Source organism: Sarcophilus harrisii, chromosome 1 (genome assembly GCF_902635505.1).
Source record: "Sarcophilus harrisii chromosome 1, mSarHar1.11, whole genome shotgun sequence".
Taxonomy (NCBI): domain Eukaryota; kingdom Metazoa; phylum Chordata; class Mammalia; order Dasyuromorphia; family Dasyuridae; genus Sarcophilus; species Sarcophilus harrisii.
The window spans coordinates 336,248,628-336,270,117 of NC_045426.1; the positions used below are offsets into that span (position 1 = coordinate 336,248,628).

A 21,490-nucleotide genomic window follows, 5' to 3' on the forward strand; every position below is an offset into this window, starting at 1 on the left:
CAATGTTATGTTAGCCTTCCAAAATACCTCCTTGTTAGAGCAATAAGCAATCACTAGTCTTTCCTAGATCAGAGCAGCAATTGTTCATTCCTTAATTTTGTTTTTTAATAAAAAGGGTAAGACAAAGATCTTTTTTTTAATTTTTAAAATTAATTTACTTAATGTTTGTCCCAAATACATTCAGAACAATTCTTTTATACTTTTTTTAAGGATGTAAGCTTTTAAACTTTATTTTATTATTATTATTATTATTAAAGCTTTTTATTTACAAAGCATATTGCATAGGTTAATTTTTCCCTCCTGCCCACCACCCCTCCCCTAGCTGGCAGGTAGTCCAATACATGTTAAATATGTTGAAATACATGTTAGATCCAATATATATATATATATATATATATACATACATATTTCTACAGTTATCTTGTTGCACAAAAAAAAATTGGATCAAGAAGGAAGAAAAAGAAAAAATGAGAAAGAAAACAAAATGCAAGCAGATAACAAGAGAGAGTGAGAATGCTGTGTTGTGGTCTACACTCTGTTCCCACGGTTGTCTCTCTGAGTGTAGATGGCTCTCTTAATCACTGCACAAATAGAACTGATTTAAATCATCTCAGTCTTGAAGAGAGCTACGAAAGACAAAGATCTTAAAGAAGGAAAGGGACACCCACATGTGCAAAAATGTTTTTGGCAGCCTTTTGTATAGTCGCAAGAAACTGAAAACTGAGTGGATGCCCATCAATTGGAGAATGGCTGAATAAGTTATGGTATATGAATGTTGTGGAATATTATTGTTCTGTAAGCAATGACCAGCAGGATGATTTTAGAGAGACCTGGAGAGACTTACGTGAACTGATGCTAAGTGAAGTGAGCAGAACTAGGAGGATATTGTACATGGCAACAAGATTGTACGATGATCAATTCTGATGGATGTGGCTCTCTTCAACAGTGAGATGATTAAGGCCAAATCCAGTGGTCTTGTGATGGAGAGAGTCATCTGCACTCAGAGAGAGGAATGTGGGAATTGAGTGAGGGCCACAATGTAGCATTTTCACTTCTTTTGTTGTTGTTTGCTTAAATTTTATTTTCTTTCTCATTTTTTTTCTCTTTTTGATCTTATTCTTCTTATGCAGCAAGATAATTGTATAAATACATATGTCTATATTTGATTTACATATATTTTTACCATGTTTAACATGTTTTATTACTTGCCATCTAGGAGAGGGAGTGGAGAAAAGAGGGAAAATTTGAATACAAAGTTTTGCAAGGGCCAGTGGTGAAAAATTATCCTTGCATATGTTTTGAAAATGAAGAGCTTCAATTAAAAAAAAAGATTAAAAAATAACAACAATAAGAGGAAGGGAACAAGCATTTTAATTGTCTGCTATAAACCAGGCACTGTGCTAAGTGGGTTACACATAATCTCACTTAATCCTGACAACAACACTGGGAGGTAGATATTAGCATTATCCCCATTTTATAATTGAGGAAATTTAAGACAGACAGAGGTTAAACTAGTTGCTCAGAGTAAATGTCTGAGACTGGTTTTGACCTCAGGTCTTTCTGATTTTAGGCAGAGAACTCTGCCCATTGGACTACCAGTTGCCAATAAATAAGAATTGTATACATTTCTGTAAGTGAAAGTATTAGTGGCCTCATTTTACAGAATTGGAAATCAAGACTGGGAGAAGGGAACCGATTGGCTTCCCACACATTGTTCCAGCTATTAAGGGTCAGAGCCAGGACTTCAGGCACTGTTTGGAATGGATACTCTTTCCTGGACAGTATGCTGACTGCTGCACTGTAGTTTTCATGAAGTGAAAGCTGTCATCTTGGTTACATGAGTGTGTATAAAAGAAAGAACTATAATCAAGCAAATGGCTATCATTATTCCTTACTTTAGATGGTTATTTAGGATCTATACTTAGTTTTTGCTTAGCATTTGAAAATGTTCTCAGGTAAAGTAGCTGATTTTTTTGTTGTGAAGATTTATTAGTACTGATATAGCATTATTTTTCCCCTGGTTTTTCTTAGCTCTGGAGTATTTGAAATTGCAGAAGCTTCAGGTGTTAGAACTGGAACCAAAATAATCATCCACCTCAAATCAGATTGTAAAGAGTTTGCCAATGAAGACCGGGTCCGAGGTGAGTAGAGAAGGAAGGACTTTTTGCTCTTTGCCAGACCTCTTTTTCCGCAACTAGACCCAATGTGTAAGTAGTGAATCTCAGTATCTACCTCCCATGATCTTCACTTTGTGCTGTCCCACAAAAACATCTGATTTGGGGTGGACGTGAATGAAGAGTAGTGGAACTCTTCTATGAGAGACCTTTGATGAAAATCCCAGCTATCCTTTTGAAGGGTAACATAAGGGAAAAGATAGAGATAGGTACCAATAACAACATATATATATATGTATAAAAAGAAAAATCCTTTTGAGTGGGTTGGTATTATAATAATCATAATGTAGTAAAAGTTTACATCTGTATTTTGCAATTTTAAAAAACATTTTTCTCTTCATAACCCTGGGAAGTAGGTAGATCCAGCAAGGATTCAAACTCAGTTCTTCAGAGTACAATCTCATAGACCTTTTTGCTACACTGCCCTCTGTCCGATAAAGCTTTCTGGCTGGTTGCATGGTTGTTGTCTGGTCAGAGTTTTCATTTAAATCTTATAAAAACACATTATTTGGAAGCAGAGGATTTTTTGATCCCATTTCTTTTACAGCTTTCTATGTTAAGTACATATTAGTATTTCGAAATTTTCCATTTGAAATCTTCCCTGCTCATCTAGTTGTTTACTTTTGCTCACCACAGACACAATCAGCCAAATGCCCTTCAAATCCACTTCCTTGAATCTTTCATAAAGTTCATTTCATCCCTACTACAGACTTAGATCATAATCGATGAATTGCTATAGCCAACATTCTAGTGATAAATCCCATTGCCTTTAACTGATTAATTCATTCAGCAGGATCCCAAACTTGTTTTCTTACTCTTAGTTGTAATCATTAACATAATACTTTTATTTTGTGTTTGTTTTTTTTTCAGAGGTAGTGACAAAATACAGTAACTTTGTTAGCTTTCCCCTTTACCTAAATGGAAAACGCATCAATACATTACAGGTAAGACTTAGTCAAGGATCCCAAAAATATGTTAAATATTGTCTTCAGTCTTGGGAAGAAATGGCAGCAGGAAGGATTTATGGAAGTTGTCAATAACAGCAATAGAATCTAATAACCAGTCCAACTCTCATCTGCACAGAGATGTGCTCTTCAAATTCCTCAAATAAATGACTACATAATCTTCAGATGAAACAGAAATCAGCAATCCTTGCATCAACAAGTATTTATTAAATGCTTAGTATGTGCTGTTGATAAACAGGGGTAAACAAAGAAAAAGCAAAAATAGCTCTCATGCTCAAGGGATACACATCTAATTGGGGTGAGATAGAACAACACATACATTAGAATATTTAAATGAGAAAGAATTGATGGAAGATAACCATGTAGAGAATGATAGTGAGGAAAGTGACAAGATTGGTGAATGGTATCCTAGTCAAGTTGGCTTGAGCTGAGTCTTAAAGCAAGCCCAAGGATTTTAAGTCCCAGAGATTGGGAAGAAGGATCTTTCAGATATGATTAACAGCTGATGCAGAGGCCTGAATATGGGAGACATGGTGTCCTGTTTGAGGAGCAACAAGTATCCGCTGGGACTGAATCCTAGAGTGTTTTAAAGGGAGTGGATTGTAAGATTAGAAAGATACAAAGTGTCAAGGTTGTAAAGAGCTTTAAATGACAAAAAACTCTAAAATGTAGTCATGGAGGTAATAGAAAACCCCTGAAATTGATTGAATATAGGAATTATATGATCAGACTTCACTTTTTAAAAAATCATTTTGGTAGAGAACAGATTGGAGTGGGGAGAGTCTTGAGGTGTAGGAATTCCAATTAAGTAGTCTGGGCAAAAAAAAAAAAAGAATGATATAAACCTGAACTAGTATGGTGGCTTTGTAATTGTATGTAAGAAGTCATAGAGAAAGAAATTGGGGCAGTTAGGTGGCACAGTGGATAGGGCACCAGCGCTGAAGTCAGGAGGACCTGAGTTCAAATCTAACCTCAGACACTTAACGTTTCCTGTCTGTGTGACCCTGGGCAAGTGAAGAAAACTATAGAATGAAAGCTGGGAAGAGTAGAATTTAGTGAGGGTGTGTGTGTGTGTGTGTGTGTGTGTGTGTGTGTGTGTGTGTGTGATGTTAAATGTGCACATTTGTAGCAAAGGAACTAGTAGGGAAGAGATTGAAGAATGCAGAGGACTATGTATGATGATAAGGACAGTCCTGGAAAAATTGGGAATAATTCAGGTTTGGGATTTGGCAAATTATGATCAGTGATAAACTTTATTTTTTAACAGTATTTTGTTTTCCCCCATTATAAAGACAATTGTAAAATTCATTTAAAGTTTTTTTGAGTTCCAAATTTTTCCTTCCTTCCTCATCTCTTTCCTCCCTAAGACATTAAACAGTTTGATATCGGTTATATATGTGTAATAATGTAAAACTTACATTCATGTTAGCCATGTTGTAAAAGACCAAAAGACCAAAAAACAAAGACAGTGTAAAAATGGTATGCTTTAGTCTGCATTTATACTCCATTACTTCTTTCTTTGAATGCTGATGATATTTTTTTCATCATGAGTCCTTTGGAATTGTCTTGCTTTGTATTGTATTGTATTGCTGAGAAGAACTAAGTTATTCATAGTTGATCATCATATATTTTTGTTGTTACTGTGTACAATGTTCTCTTGATTCTGCTCACTTCATTTCTCTGAAATCTGCCTATTTGTCACTTCTTATAGCATGATAGTATTTCATTATATTCATAAACCACAATTTGTTCAGCAAATCTCCAATTGAAGAGCATTATTTCAATTTCCAATTCTTTGCAACTACGAAAAAGCTACTATAAATATTTTTGTACAACTAGGTCTTTCTCTTCTTATCTCTTTGGGATACAGACTTAGTAAAGGTATTACTAGATCAAAGGGTATGCGCTCTTTTGGGCATAGTTCCAAATTGCTCTCCAGAATGGTTGAATCAGTAGTGATAGACTTTATTATTATTTTAAAAGTTATTTTATTACACATTGCTTTTTGAATCATGTTGGAAGAGAAAATTCAGAACAAAAGGGAAAAACCATGGGAGAGAAAAACAAACAAAAAAAGAAGTGAACATAGCATGTGTTGATTTACATTCAGTCTCCATAGTTCTTTTTTTGGATGCAGATAGCATATTCTATTCAAAATCTATTGAGATTGCTTTGGATCCCTGAACCACTGAGAAGAACCAAGTCTTTCATAGTTGATCGTGATAGACTTTAAAAGATTCACAAAGGAGTTTCTGTTTGATTCTAGAGACAATAAGGAATCACTACAGTTTGAATAGGGGAGTAACATATGTGCCTAAGGAAAATCATTGGCAGGCATCTGTATGTAGGATGGTTTAGAGTGAAGAGAGATTTTAGGCAAGAATACTTTTTAGGTGGTCATTGCAATAGTTTAATCAAGTGATGAGGACTTGAAGTAAATAAATAAGATGGTAGCCAATTATAAGAGTAATTGAATGTAGGCGGTGTTGTGGAGATAGAAACAGTGAGATTTGATAACTATTTGGATGCAAGTAATTTATTTATAAATATAAAATTAATATAGATTTTTTAAATGGCAAGCAACTAGGAATTTTTTGAGTACAGAAGTAATGTGATCAGATCTGCACTTAAGGAAAATCAAACCATTTAGTTCAGCAAAAACTGTCCTTTCTCTTCTTATCTCAGTGCCTTTGCTCTCATCTTCTTCTATACCTAGAATATATTTTTATCTCAGTTCCCCACCATCTTGTAAAATCCCTTTCTTTCATTAAGACACAGTGCCAGCACCAACATCTGAAGCCTTTCTATATTCCCCCAAATACTAGTGTCCTTCCTCCTTAGCTTCTTTGTATATCATCTCTCTTTATTTTGTATTTAGTATTATATAAGATTTTTGGTCATTGTATGCCTAATTCCGTTCATAGTGTCTGCTGTGTAATAAGTACTTAGTAAATGTTTACTGATTGATGTTCTTAGGTTTGGCCCACTATTCTAGGTTTTTATTTTTTAAAGTCTATGCCAGCTTTGTGTTGTCTGCAGATGTGGTAAGCATGGCTCCATTACATCCCCAGTACTTGGCAGACAGAAGATCCTCAACAGGATCATAAATCTGGACCTGGAAGGAACTTCAGAGGTTGCCCAATTCTACTCTCTCATTTTGTAAATAATGAAACTCATGCCCAGGGAGAACACAAGAAGTATGCATCAGAGGCAGGGTTTCAGTTTAGAAAACTAACTGCAGTTAATATTTTTTTCACTGTACTACAGTGATTGATGACATGCTTTCAATTTAAACCTTTTTTTTTTTTTTTTTAAAGTTGACATAGGGAAGATCCCTAGGGCATTATACTACAGACTTTCCTACAAATTAACATTGACAGATAAATGATTACTTTGGGTCATTCATCTTTATTGAAATGAAGTTTTGTCAAATATTTCTTAAATGGTAGTTTATTGTGAACCCCATCACTCTAGCCAAGTTTTTCCTCTGAATGTTTGAGATCTTTGTTTTATTTCCTTTATCAGTCTGAGGATCCTGAGGCAAAATACTTGCTCCCAAATCCATTTATTCTCTTGTTTTCATCCTATTTCTATTATAACCGTGTGTGTGTGTGTGTGTGTGTGTGTGTGTAAAATCTCAAATATTTCACTTCAAATATTCACTACACTTAACTATGCAAAAGTAATGCATAGTTAGGCCAGAGAATGAGCTGTTGATTCTGACTTTTTTTTTCATGCCTACTCATAAACACTCAGTCAATTTTATATATTCTCTATAAGAGCTTGGAAAAAGAATCAGTTCTCCTGATTTGCTAAGTCAAGTAGTATAAGAAATCCAGACCTTGAGCATCATTTTCTTAACTAGAGCTAACATCATAGATCTTGATTCACTAAAAAATTAAGTTAGACATGCTTGTCTACATTTACTTGGTGGAAAGAAGCATTTTAAATGGATTGCCTTCCCATTTTATCTCCTTTTGCAGGCACTTTGGATGATGGATTCGAAAGACATTAGTGAGTGGCAACATGAGGAATTCTACCGCTACATTGCCCAAGCTTATGATAAGCCCCGATATACTCTTCACTACAAGACTGATGCCCCACTTAACATACGGAGTATCTTCTATGTGCCAGAAACAGTGAGATACTCATACTTTGATTTTAAGTCTTAGTGGATGTGATGAGACTACAGAATGGAAAAGAATGCATAGTACATTTCTTTACTTAAGGAATAAACTTTCCACAGTTGCTTTCGATGTGGGAATCCCTTAGCTGTGACCAAATGAAGAACAAGGACAAAAAAAGCTAAATAATTTTCCAGCAATGGCAGTACCTTACCTCCTTCATCATGGATAATTCCTTATCCACAAATAGAACTTAGGAGTTACATCTAAAAGAAAAATATGTTTGTGGGTGGATTGTAAATACAGAAAAATTCTCACATGTGGGTCAGAGACACTTTGGAACTTTTGAGATTATATTTTTCAGGAGAGATAGATAAAAGTCCAGCCATAAAGCACTCTAGGTCTAAATCTATTTTGGGCTAATAATGTGACTCAAAGGTACCCTCGTGGGTAGCAGCTGCCATCTATGAGATACTCTTTCCTCTAGTTGCCATTGTGCAGGCGTGGAATGTTTGTTTTGAGCTCCTGACAGCAGAACAAATAGATAGTAAAAAGAGAGAAGGCAAGGGGGGAAATAGAGTATAAAAAGACTGAAAAAATACCATTAAATATTACAAGATGCTATTATTTTATTATGAAGGCTTAGTTCACTTGTAAAATAAAACTTCCTGTTTTAAAATTTTTAAATTCTATTTAACATTTAGCAGAGACTGTTTCACATTGAGTGAGACCCTATATGGGGTGAGGGTGAAGGCATGGCAGGAAAGAAGAAAAGAGGAAGTGGGAGGAGCAAATACCTTCCTTCATAGTTTTGTCCTGGCCTAGCTCTGAACTCCAGTCTTATTTTATACAATTTCTTATTTTCAGTTAAAAACAATATCTTGATGACTTCCATTGGCCTTTTTAAAAATAGATTTTTATTGATCTTTTATTTTTAAATCATCTTAATTTCTCTCTATCTCCTCCCAGAGCCATTCCCTATAACAAATAATTGTTTTAGAAAAAAAAAATCAGCAAAACTATTCATTAGATTGAAAAAATATATCATATATTATATTCTCCACCTGCTAAACTTCTCACCACCCCATTGGGAAGTATCTTCTCATGTCAAATCTCTTCTGGAGGAGTCAAGTTTCTTTTTTATAATTTTGCAAGAGTAATCTTTGTTTTGTAATTCTTTTCTATTTATATTGAAGTAGTCATCCCACTGGCTTTTAATAATCTTTCTTCCTGTTCTACAGAAACCATCCATGTTTGATGTTAGTCGGGAGCTGGGCTCTAGTGTTGCACTCTATAGCCGTAAAGTTCTGATCCAGACCAAAGCTTCTGACATCCTGCCCAAATGGCTGCGCTTCCTGCGAGGTATGAAGACTAGACTTCTTTGCTCCCTTCCTTAGAAGTGGTGGAACTTAGCCACATATACATATATGTTGAAATTATGCTTAAGGAAATTCATTTACAAAAATTATTCGGTTAGTCTTTGTGTCTAAGACTATTTAAAATAAGTGACCACTGACAGATTTCTACCTTTTCTAGTGAGCCAGATCTCTATTTTTTTATCTGTAGGTTTTAATCTCAAAAGAATACCAAAAATATGTTTGGAAGAATACTCAGAAAAAATGTCTCCCATTATCTTTTCTTCTCTTTTACTTCCCCACCACCCCGAGCTGAGCTCATTTTTAGTATTATTTGGGAAAAGGGAAGAAATAACTTTGGCTCAGTTAGGGAAAGACTGTGGACAGCAGTAAGAATAATTTGGTGGATAAATGTGAACTGAGAATTTGTAGGTCAGAGAGCAGACTTTTGAGAGAGTTTACTTTATTTTGGGTTTTGTTATGTTTTTTATACAAGGTGTTGTGGACAGTGAGGATATCCCTTTGAATCTCAGTCGGGAGCTTTTTCAAGAAAGTGCCCTCATCCGGTAAGCATGTGTGTTAGATGAGGAAACATTGCATTTAAAAATGAGAACTCCAAGCCAGTGTGTTTGTCCTCTTACCAAGTTCCAAGCTGTTAGCTGAGAAAATAAGGACTCCAGAAATACACTATTTTAGATGTGACATTCACAAGTAAATCACAAGATTCAAATACACCAACATCACCTTTTCATCCAAAACTCTTAACTATATGAGGTAGTCCTTTGAAAAAATTCACTCACACTCAACTGAATCTTTTCACCTTCTCATTAACGTCTGTATCAGGGAAGATCTTGGGTCCAAAATGTGAGGGGAGATAGAAAGGCTTGAGATGTTGTAGAATATTTAGTTTATTATTTTAATTCAGTATGACTTCTTGTAAAGTCAATGAGGAGTTAAAGTCTGGAAGACTTTTTGTGGACTCATATACCTGCAAACTATTGTGGGGCAGTGTAGATCTCTGTGTCTTTTAGTCTCTTGTTTCCAATAGCTTGGTCTAGCAATAAAATATAAGGGAGGAAAATGGGGAAAAGAGTGACAATGTGATAGAACTAAAGTGTGGGAGAGATAATCGTGGGCTTCATCAGGTCATTTTTTTTTCCTTTTATATATTTTTGTTCATTTTGTTGATCTATATTGTTTTGGTACAACAGACTCTTCCAATAAATGCCTAACAATCAATCATTGCTTATCATAGAGAGAAAGGATGCTTCTTTTGACATTGACATTGTTACTAACATTAAGCATTGTAGTTGACTAGTATTTTATTAACTCTACAAGTTGATGTTCTTTATAAAATTGTCATTGTACATATTGTTGTTTTGTTTCTGCTTTTCTGTTGTACATCACTTCATACAAATCTTCCCAGATTATTCACATTGATCATTCCTATAATGCGTTAATATTCTATTACACATATGTACTATTCCTCCATTCACAATTGTTTAGCACATTTATTTTTTATTGTCACAAATCATGCTTTTAGGGACTTTTTTTGTGCATTTGGATTTTTTCTTTCTATGATTCCTTGGGATATTTTCCTTTAGTGGAAGGTTTAGGTCAAAGAGTATGAATAGTTTGGCAAGTTTTATCATACTATTTTATCGTACAAGTTTTATTGTACTGTTTTCCAGTTCAGAACTTAATCATCAGCAAACTAGTATTCCTCTCTTACCATGATTATGTTAATTTGCATTTTTCTTATTATTGTTTTTAACATTTCTTTTTGGTGATTATTCATAGTTTAATCTTAGAAATTTATTACTTTGCTCTGTATGCAGAACACAGGGCTGAAAAATGTTCCAATCTCTACTTTCAAGGAATTCTATAGGAAAATGTTTGAAATTAATGTTTTATTGTGATAATGTTTCGTTCTCCAGAAAACTCAGAGATGTTTTACAACAAAGGCTGATAAAATTTTTCATTGACCAGAGCAAAAAAGACCCTGAGAAGTATGCCAAGTTCTTTGAAGATTATGGGTTGTTTATGAGAGAGGGAATTGTCACTATTGCTGAACAGGAAGTCAAGGTAAGAGCTTTACTTGTCTTAGATCATGAGGCTTCATTGAGGCAAAGAAAACTTCTGGAAAAATAGGAAGGGATTACTGCTAGGGATCAAGGGTTCTGGACTGGATTGTAAGGCAATGATTTTCTGACATCCCATCTGCCTCCTATATAGTGCCAACAGGACACTTCCAACTTATCAGAAGGGATAGTCCTAATCATGCAAAATTTTTTAGTATCATTAGCAATATTAGTCAGTTAGCAAGAAATTTATTCATTAAGCACCTACACTGTGCCAGTCATAGTGAATGTAGAAAGACAGTTATCAAAATGTTTTTGCTCTCAAGGAATTTGTATTCTATTGGGGAAAACAATATGTGCACAGAGAATAAAAATATATATTATTATAAAGATGTTTCATTTATTTTGATTATCAGTGATCCTTTTCATGATTCTTGTTCTTTTCTTATCAAGACTTAAGTTTTGCACTAGAGAGATTTTGGAGGGAGATTGTAATCAGTGCTCATACTGACATGATATAGCCCTCTCTTTCATACTCATAAACTGATATTGCTGTGGATTTGCTGTGTTCACAGACATTGTCTCCAGCCTCATTTTCCCTTTTTGTTTTGTTGGTTGCTTTTTTAAAAAAATGCATTTTTATTGATATCCTTTGTTTTTATACCATCTTTTTTTTTTTTTTTTTTTTTGCCAGTATATCCCTTTCTGTTCTTCCTTATAGAGACCATCCCTTCTGATAAAGAACAGTATTGAAAACTCTGATATCATATGCAATGTTCCACAATTCTAGTCTTCTCCCTCATAAGGAACATGCAGAAATGCCATGTGGCTTTGCATAAGGGGTCATGTTTGAGCAGATTAATTTGTATTATGTCTATATTGTTGTAGTAATATGCATTTCTTGATTCTACTTCATTTTATATCAGTTCATTTAAGTCTTTTCATGTTTTTTTGTATTCATCTAAGCTTTCATTTCTTAATGTGTAGTGAATTGTTTCATTATATTCATGTATCAGAATTTGTTTATATGTGCCTCAATGGGTACCCACTTTATTTCCAATTCTTTGCTGTTACAAAAAACACTGCTATAATTATGTTGATGTGTCCCTTTACTCTAAGTTCTGATTATCCTTGCTTTCTTTGGAAAGAATAGACAGTTTCATATTTTTTATCCCTTCCATAATATGTGTATAATGTGTTTCACCTTATTACTGTGGGATGTGCTTCTTGAACTTATTTGATCAGAGATTTCAGGCTACTTAAAGGGACCTTAAACTTCTTGCTGGCATGTCTCTTAACTAGAAACTGACTTCAAGTCAGAACTGTCCTTAGTGTGGGGTATATATTAGTTCCAAGGTCCTGAACCACCCATGATAGACTCAAGGGAGATCATGGAAACATCTTGGCAATTAGTTGCCCTGTCAACATCACCTTATTCCCACTAGTAAGAAACCTCAGATCTAATACAGAAGATTAGATGACTGAAATACCCTCTCTGTTGTGTTCCCTAGTTTTATTAGATACCTGTCTCATAATTTTTGAGCTGGAAGGAACCGTAGAAGCTATTTGACTTAATGCCCTATTTTATATGAGGAAACAGACCGTATGGTTAAGTATTTGTCCATAATTTGGTGATAGAGGCTAATATAAAATTCAGATATCCTACTTACCAGGAAGCACTTTTTACACTATGGAAAAATATTTAAGGCTTGATTTGGGATGAGAGGTTGAGGGATGTCACAAACTAGCGCAAAATAAATAGCCTCCTTAATAGTTTTTGAGGGTCATTTTATAGTCTTGAGAAATCTAGCCTAATTCATCTTGGAATTAATCCCTGAAATAAACCCTTACCTCCATTTCTAGGAGGATATTGCAAAGCTCTTGCGTTATGAGTCATCGGCTCTGCCTGCTGGACAGTTGACCAGCCTTGTGGAATATGCCAGTCGAATGCGGGCTGGTACCAGGAACATCTACTACCTGTGTGCCCCCAACCGACACCTAGCTGAAAACTCACCGTATTATGAAGCCATGAAGCAGAAGAATATGGAAGTAGGTGAACTGTTGTAGTCATGTGTGCTCACTTGAATAGCAACTAAGAGAAGCCTGCAATTAACCCTTTTACATATAAAGTTAGTTTCCAGGATAGGATCTAGAACATGAAGCAGAGTCACTCACTTATTATTTAACAGTTACCATGGCTTGTAAGATTGGAGGTATACAGTACCTTTCCAGCATTTGAGTTCAGTTCCCTTATTCTGAAGAAGAGGAAAATGAGACACAGAATGATTAAGTAACCCACCTAGAGTCTTTAAGACTAATAAGTGAAGTGGAATTTGGACTAAGATCTTTTGTGATTCCAAATCCAATACTTTTCCACTGTATCATGCTGCCTTCCCATGGTTCAACTTTAATCATTCATTATCTTTATCCTCCCCATTGCTTTTGTTCAGCTCTGAGCTGCCTCAGTTTCCTGTTACCTATATTCTTTTATTCTTTCTCCTAGATATCCAATGTATAGAGTTACATGAGATTAAGGTTTTTAAACATAATCTTGAATTGTATATATTTCTTTTCTATATTATAAATAAATAATATATTTATCCAGGAGATATATTTCATATTCTGTAGTCTCCAAGCTAATTACAATGTTACTGCTACTGTGTTTGAATATCGACAGATAAATGAATGATTTATATAAAAGAAAACTGATTAAGGCCCTGAAAGAAAGAAAAAGGCCCTTTGGATAATATCTTATCCTTGCTCATATTGTCTTTATACAAAGGAAATTATAATGAAATATTTTAATAGAATTCATGGAGACTTTAAGAACTAAAAGATGTTTTAGAGACTACCTGGTCCATTTCCTAACTATATCTCTAGTGATAGGGATTTTACATCTAGTTCCAGATACTATTCCTAGTATTTTAACATAGTGAGATTCTTTCCAGTTATAAACCATTTCTAAAAATAATTCCAAATAATCTGCAACTTTTCCCCCAGTTTATTATTGGCCATCCCTAACTAAGAAATTCAGTGGAATAAAAGAAACCTTATTTTTATTCACTGTATTCATTGTTATTCTACCAGCATTTGGTAACTTTGGGTCTATATAAATGCTATCTGACTCTTCACAGGTGCTCTACTGCTATGAGCAGTTTGATGAATTGACCTTACTGCACCTCCGAGAGTTTGACAAGAAAAAGCTGATTTCTGTGGAAACTGATATTGTTGTTGATCACTACAAAGAGGAGAAATTTGAAGAAGGTTCTCAAGGTGGGCTTCCTACATATTTACAGATCCCCATTTTCCCACTAGTACATGTAGCATAGCAGCACATCCTGCCATGGCAACCCATCTTTCCTAATTACTTAATCCTTGTTTTTATTTAAATGGGGGTAGATATTACAGTAAATTATAGTGGAGATAAAGAAGGCATCAGACTAGCTACAGTATACAGTCTTTTACTTAGGATTCTTTACTATTTTACATATTAGTGAATTTAGTGCATTTTTTAAAAACTGTGTAATGTTCATAGTGGTTCACAGAAACTGATTGGCTCAGGAACCTGGAGATTTTTCAGATAGCCGAGATTTGACTCCTTGAAATTGAACAAACTTCCTATTCCTATTTAAAAAAATTATACTTTGGCTATTTCAATAAGATGGTCTGGACTCTTTTCAAGATCCTAGATGACAAGAAAGTTTCTTTTCTATTTGTCTTTCTAAGGTTTTAAATAAGTCTTAGTGCATTTTTTTTTCTCCTGGAATCACAGAGCCAATTCAAGTGTCAGGCCCATTGATGTTTTGCAGTGAAATTTTGGTTTCCACTGGAGAGGTGTACCTGGATATAAACTAAAAATCCAGGCATTGGTAGGAAATGTCAGTTAAAGAGAGAGCTTAGTTTTTAGTTTTTTTTCTCTTTTAGCTACTGAACGTCTGTCAGAGAAGGAGGCAGAAGATCTGACAGCTTGGATAAGAAATGCACTGGGTACTCGGGTCACCAATGTTAAGGTGAGGCTGCCCTTGGTGTTTGAGGCTGAAGGTACAAAAGCAAAATGTGATGAATAGTCCTCAGACACAAAGAAAGAGACAGCGAGAGCAAGAGTATTGTGGGGGGGAGCATGAGCTCAGGAGGAGGATGTAGGTGTATGTTCATGGCTCTTTGCCCTATTACTATTCAGGAAAAATTAAATAGACTTCCCTCTCAATTCATAGACTAAAACAAATAATCTTGACATATCCAAACATACTGAATACACAGTGGGACAGTTATGTACAAATTACAGCAAATAGCTATCTATTCATAAAACATTAAATTTTGTCTCATATTATATCTCAAGTTATATTATGTATGATTATCTTCAAAGGAAAAGGAGTGAATAAGCTTGGATCTCCACCTTTTTCTCCTATTTTGTGGAAAAAAAGCTTTGTAAAGAAGATGGGAATCTAAGCAGACTAATAAAGTAGGAGGCTAAAAGTTCTTGGTAGACTGTGAAAAAAGAATCTTGTTAGCTTCCAATATTTGAGTTACAACTCTTCACAGAATACTGAAAGAGGAATACTACATGAACTACTGTAGGAAGAGAGAAAAGAATTAAGATATAAACCCTGTTCTCAACAAATTTAAAGCTCCTTGAGAGTCTAACCAGAAATACAGAACTTAATAAACATAGGAATTTAAGAACATTCACCAAGAAATACAAATAAAAATTAATATAGGGTGGGACCAAATGAAGGTATGATTAAGTGTTGATGGGCTACAGAGGAAAAGAGGATACAGTCCAAATGAAGTCTGTATCAAACCAGGTTTTGGAGAATGAGAAGAGACATGGATTGAATGGTGAGTTGAGAGGACATTCTTGGCAGAGGGAACGACTGAAACAAAGGCATGCAAATGAAAACATCAGTCAGGAAAAGATAATTAAATTAACTTGTCTCGACTTTTATCTTTTAAGTAAATTAAGGACAAGTAAAATTTGTAGGGTTGGCAAAGAGTACCAGAGTTTGATGAAGCACCTTGAATACTGGACTGATTTTGGATCTTATGTAATGGTGACCATAATCGTACATGATACATCCTTGAAGAAGGAAGGAATATGATAAAAATGGAGCTTGATTATTTCAGCAGTTGTGTGAGAGTATTCTAGCAGATGTGTTTAGCATGAGACAGTGAGAAAGAAGAATTTAAAGGAAAGACATGAAATAAACTGATGTAAGGTAATGTAAGGTAACGGTAGAATGACTGAACCGTAGATAACAGAAGTGGGGAATAATTCCAATCAAGATTTTGTAAAATCTCCCTCATAGCACACATGAAATTCTCTAAACATGTGCTTCTCATAAGGATAATTGCTCAGATTTTCCATTATTGCTCTTACAATTGGTGAATTGTAGTTAGTTAGTTAGAGGGAAGCTAACTAAGGTTGGTAAAAATATTTTTCTTCAGAAGAAGAGTTAAGGGTTAATCATATCTTATTGTCAAAGAGGAATTTGAACATTCATTCACCTTATTGAAATTCTGGTGTCCTTTTTTGTGTCTTCTCATCACACTTGGTCTTCAGGTGACTCTTCGCTTAGACACGCACCCTGCCATGATTACAGTGTTGGAGATGGGGGCCGCCAGGCATTTCCTGCGCATGCAGCAGTTGGCCAAAACCAATGAGGAGCGGGCCCAGATTCTACAGCCCACCCTTGAAATCAATACCAGGTACAGCTGACTATGCCTAGGGGCTCAGTCAGTATCATTACCCTGTAATAAATAGTCATTTAAACTGTTAGTAAATTATCAGGCTAATTTTTAGTTAATAACATGTCTTTGTATCATCATGGAGCAAGAACGTTTTGTCATGTTTGTTAAGAACAAGCTTAATATTGAGAAGGAGGAAAGGTGAGGCAGTGTCGGGGGTGATTAGGGTCTGAGGTCATTGGAGGGAAGGAATTGGATGTGTGGATCCAGTGGATGTATGGCCAGGGTATGCCATAGCAGCAGGACTGGCATTAGTCTTAAATTTGTCCCCAGTATCCCTTCTTTGGTCTAGTGGCTAGGTGGCAGGATTTTTAGTTTGACTTTTGTAATCTACAAGGCGTAATAAATATTTTTTAGCATTGATATGTAGACAGCATGACTCAGAGCCCTGGAACAGAGTATGAGGAGTAGTATAGAAAGTACTATAGAAAATTCATACCAAAAAAATATAGTTCTCTGAATAATCAAGGAGTTAGGAATAGAATATGTATTATAATAGAAATTTATGTTTATAATCAAGAAGAAGGCATGGTGACCAAATAAAATATTATATTCTTGCTCCATTGGCTCAGTATAAAAGTGTCATCTGCAAGGGTGCTAAGGAGGATGACTTACCCTGAGTACAGAATAAGTTAGAAAAAATATAAATTAATCACTATACAGAGGACCTCTTAAAAGCCTTGAAGAAATTTTATAGCATATATCTATGAAAACTTTCTATCCTATAAATAATCCAGTTATTTTCCTTATAATTTATTTTAATTCTCTCATTGCTAATTTTGAAAATTTATTTGTGTTTGATAAGTTGAATCTCAATTGTTAATAATAACTCAATAAGGAAAAATCATTGAATTAATATATTTATAGCAACTTTATTGAAATGTTGCTTTTTGATACTTTCTTTTGTTTTTAAAAATAAATAGGGATTAAGAAAAAAGGTAGACTTCCAGTCTACCTGTGTGAGACACTGGAATTTTATAACTAGTTAAATCTTTCTCTTTATACGCAGGAGTTAATTTTAAGTATAGCCCTGCCTAATGATAAGATGACAACTTAATGACCCTCCAAAAGCTCTCTTAAAAGAATAACAACTGATGGGTTTGTTGCTTATAGCAAAGTTAAGGAAACTAGATGATAATTTTGATGATAAAATAATTTTGAATACTACATTTATATAAATAGTTTCATTTGAAAAAGAAAACTAAAGTGTATTTTTACATAGCTTCTTAACAGTTCTGAGGAAATGATATTCCATTCTGTGTGATTTAAAATTTTATATTTTTGTATCCTAACACATAGTGACAAAAAAACTCCTTTCATCAGACATCTCATTTCCCTTAAATACTGGTCCTTTTTCTTCTTTGACTCCCTTCTTCATCTTGATATAACTAAAATAAATGTCAAACTTCTCTGTTATCTTAGATTTTCATTCTGAGTCTTAGTGCTCCTTACACTATTCTTGCATGATGTAAAAGTGTTCCCTTGCGTTTATCTTTTCTATATATCTTAGACATAAAGTCTAAATAGGCTGGTGAATTCTCTGTGTGTTCACATCGGTCTCTCAGATAACTCTCATTTTGATTCCTCTTCAGAATTACTTATGTCTTTGGATTTTTATTTTTGAGAGCTTTCCATCCCATCTGAGCTGATTTCCACTATGGAATTTGCTCTCCCTGGATCTAGGATGGATGGTGCCCTGTGTTTGCTTGTCCCCTCTTCTGTCACTCAAGGAGGCAGTGAGATAATGAGAAGAGCTTCAGATGTGATATCCAAAGACTTGTCTTTAATTCCCCTTCCTATTCATCCTATCTTTGGCACTATTTGGACCTGTTTCCACATCTGTAAAAGGAAAGAATTTATGTTAGATGATTTTTGATGTTCTCTTAAGCTCTGGATATATTACCCTATGATTACCAAAGTCCCTGTGATCCTATGATTTTTTTAGAATTTGCTTTCAAAATCTAACGTGCTTATCAAGATTATGCTCAACTTTATTCCATCACAAGTTGGAGCCCCCATCATTTTCACCCCTAGCAGCCTGTTAGTAATATTCAAAACAAAATTTTACCTTGTCCTTCACCTCTTAAAGGAAAAAAATAATTATAAAGCCAAGAAAAGAGAGAAAGGGAGAGATAAAGATTGCTGTAGCAGATGTCTGGATAAGTGAAATCTCTCCTTACTTATTTCTGTGCAGGACTTGTGATCTGTTTCCCAAAAGTATCTCTTTACTCTTTTTATTCAGGTGGTCTACTCTATAGAATATTATAGTGAAAAGCTCCCTGTTTCCGCCTCTATTCAGTTTTAGCCAAATAATTGGTTCTATCATGTCTTCCCACTCTAGATGCTGATTTTCCTCAAGATACATGTCCTTCCCTGTCTTTTATCCATTCAGTTTTTTCTGACTATGATGTGTATCAAAATTCTTGTCATAGATTTCACCTCATCAACTTTGTAACACTTGGGAGGTCAAATTTGCCTCTTTACACTAGGACCTCTAAGGAGCTCATCTTTCTTGTTGCCTAAGCTTTGAATATCTGTGTCTAGACAAAATGGATTTGGGGCTTTAGGTTCCTTCTGGTTCCTTTTCTTGAATTTTGTTTTGAATTCAGACAACTTCTGGTTGTGCTGCTATTTTTTCATTTTAATTGTTCTATGTAGCTGGCAAGGCTTTTCTGTCCCTGAAGTAACATTTTCACTGTCTTAGTGCTACTAGGGATTCAAAATATACTGGGTTTTTGACAGCTTTTCAAACTTCAGGATTTTTCCATTGAAATAAGAAAAACTCTAGAAAAGGTAATGTTACAAGCTTCTGTCACGTAAAACTTTAGTAGTGATTATTTGGCAACTACCTGACCTCATACTGGGGACAGTTTGAAAGAGTAAAGAGTATAGTTTTATTGGGTATCAGGAATAGTAAATATGGGCAAAGACTAAACAATTTTCTCTCTCCAGTCTTGATTAGGAAAAGAGTGTAGGACTTGGGGAGGGAGATCTTGATGGAAGTCTTTTCCTATTCTCTAAGGACTGTTTGAGGTACTTATCTTTCCTGAGTTCAGTGATAAGATTATTATATTTTTGCTTTTTATTTCATCTTTCTTTGTTCTAATCATCACTGATCCAGACACTGCTAGCTGTAAAGTACTAATTGTTTTCATAAAATTCATAAACTTATAGAGCTAGCTCATCATTCATTGTTTCCCAGTTGGGTATCTCCCTGGGCACTTGGATTGCTTTTAGGTTCATTCTGCATATTTATCTTTCCCTTCCTTTGGAGCATTTCTGCCCATCAGGAAGTTTCTGGAAGAAGAAAGTAATGAACACAAAACAACTCACCAAGAACTTCTGGAAATTATTGGAAAACTGATCATTGTTTTAATTGACTTGTTGTATATAGATATACTCCACTTTAAATAAACCATATATGAAAAAACATATTTTCAAAGCAACTCAATTAGAATCATTTACTTTACAAAATGATTTTTGATTTTATCAAGGATTTATGATAGGATTATTTTAAATAGTGAGCTCCTTCAATACAATTTTAAAAATTCTCTCTGTAGATCATTGTTTAAAATAAAGTGCTCCAATTGTATCAGAACAATATACTCTGGGTAGCTGAGTATGTTCCAAGCATTATTACAATAATAGCTGGTTTCAGAAACATTCTTATCACAGTAACCTATTATTGCAGGCATCCTCTGATCAGAAAGCTGAATCTGTTGAGAGAGGGTCAACCTGACCTCGCCCAGCTACTGATTGATCAGGTAGGTATCTTTTTTAGAAAGAATGGTTTTCAGCACCTTCAAGAAAGAAAGTCCATCTTAGTTCTCTTTTCATTGTGGCTCTAGAGCTTTTCCAGCTTATTGTAGAAAATACCTAAAAGAAAAATCCTCAATAGGTTTAAAGAGTTGTAGCTGCTGCTGAGACATTTGTATTTTCCCCTTAAATCCCATTTTGAGAAAGAGGATCCACTCTTATCTTTCATCAGTCAAGAGAAAAGTCTTTTCTTGACATCTTTGTTGGTATTTAGAATAGGAATGAGAGACTTGCCTTCTTTGCACTCCTGGTTCAGAAAAGCCTCACCTTCTTATGACATCTGAACCAGAGCCCCAGAGTCTGTAAAGGCTAAGGATTCCTGGCTCATTGTGGCTTTTTCTTTTTTTCTAGTACATATTGATATTTATTTCTTCTCTTTCCCTTTGCTTTGCAGATATATGAGAATGCCATGATAGCAGCAGGACTCAATGATGACCCTAGACCAATGGTGGGTCGTTTGAATGAACTTCTCACTAAAATTCTTGAAAAACACTGACTGCAGTGGTTTTCAAAAGACAGAAATCTCTTTCCGACTAATTCTAATAATTCTTTAAGGAATTGAATTAGTTTTGAATTTATGGAGTATCAGAAGTTGTGTTCTTACATAGATGGGGTGATGAATGGAAATATGTATAATTTGTAGCTCCTCCAACCTGTAATAAAAAGTAACAAGAAATCTTCCTCTTATGTAAAATCAAACTTGAACTATGAAGAATTGTATATACAAAGAGAGCTATCAGAGATATAAAACCTCTTTTTTCTCATTCAAGGAAATTAAAGTATTTTTTAAAACCTCTCTTATTGTTCTTCCAAAAGGATAAGTGGCTGATATGATACTCTTTTTTCTCACATAATAGTATTTTTAAAAAAATTATTATTATAGTTTTATTGACAAAACATATGCATGGGTAATTTTTCTACATTGACCCTTGCAAAAACTTCTGTTCCAACTTTTCCCCTCCTTCCCTAGATGGCAGGTAGTCCCATACATGTTAAATATGTTAAAGTATATGTTAAATACAACATATGTATACATAGTTACACAGTTATCTTATCGGATTTAGAAAGAAGGTAAAAATAACCTGGGAAGAAAACCAAAAATGCAAGCAAATAATAACAAAGCATAAATGCTATGTTGTGGTCCACACACATTTCCTAGTGTTCTTTCGCTGGGTGTAGCAGGTTCTGTTCATTACTGATCAATTGGAACTGATTTAAATCCTCTCATTA

General features: G+C 34.7%; 1 protein-coding gene across 1 annotated transcript in view; it reads left to right on the forward strand.

Moving 5' to 3' along the window:
* The window catches only part of TRAP1 (TNF receptor associated protein 1), a 79,091-nt gene extending 58,034 nt beyond the window's left edge, over nucleotides 1–21,057 (forward strand). The window contains exons 7-18 of the mRNA XM_031945615.1: nucleotides 2,032–2,141; nucleotides 3,045–3,118; nucleotides 7,123–7,278; nucleotides 8,505–8,625; nucleotides 9,115–9,184; nucleotides 10,556–10,703; nucleotides 12,563–12,748; nucleotides 13,834–13,972; nucleotides 14,624–14,709; nucleotides 16,260–16,405; nucleotides 20,136–20,208; nucleotides 20,655–21,057. Coding sequence (XP_031801475.1) covers nucleotides 2,032–2,141; nucleotides 3,045–3,118; nucleotides 7,123–7,278; nucleotides 8,505–8,625; nucleotides 9,115–9,184; nucleotides 10,556–10,703; nucleotides 12,563–12,748; nucleotides 13,834–13,972; nucleotides 14,624–14,709; nucleotides 16,260–16,405; nucleotides 20,136–20,208; nucleotides 20,655–20,756 — 1,411 coding nt within the window. The 3' untranslated portion in view covers nucleotides 20,757–21,057. The remainder of the gene's footprint in view (nucleotides 1–2,031; nucleotides 2,142–3,044; nucleotides 3,119–7,122; nucleotides 7,279–8,504; nucleotides 8,626–9,114; nucleotides 9,185–10,555; nucleotides 10,704–12,562; nucleotides 12,749–13,833; nucleotides 13,973–14,623; nucleotides 14,710–16,259; nucleotides 16,406–20,135; nucleotides 20,209–20,654) is intronic.
* Nucleotides 21,058–21,490: the final 433 nt, after the last annotated feature.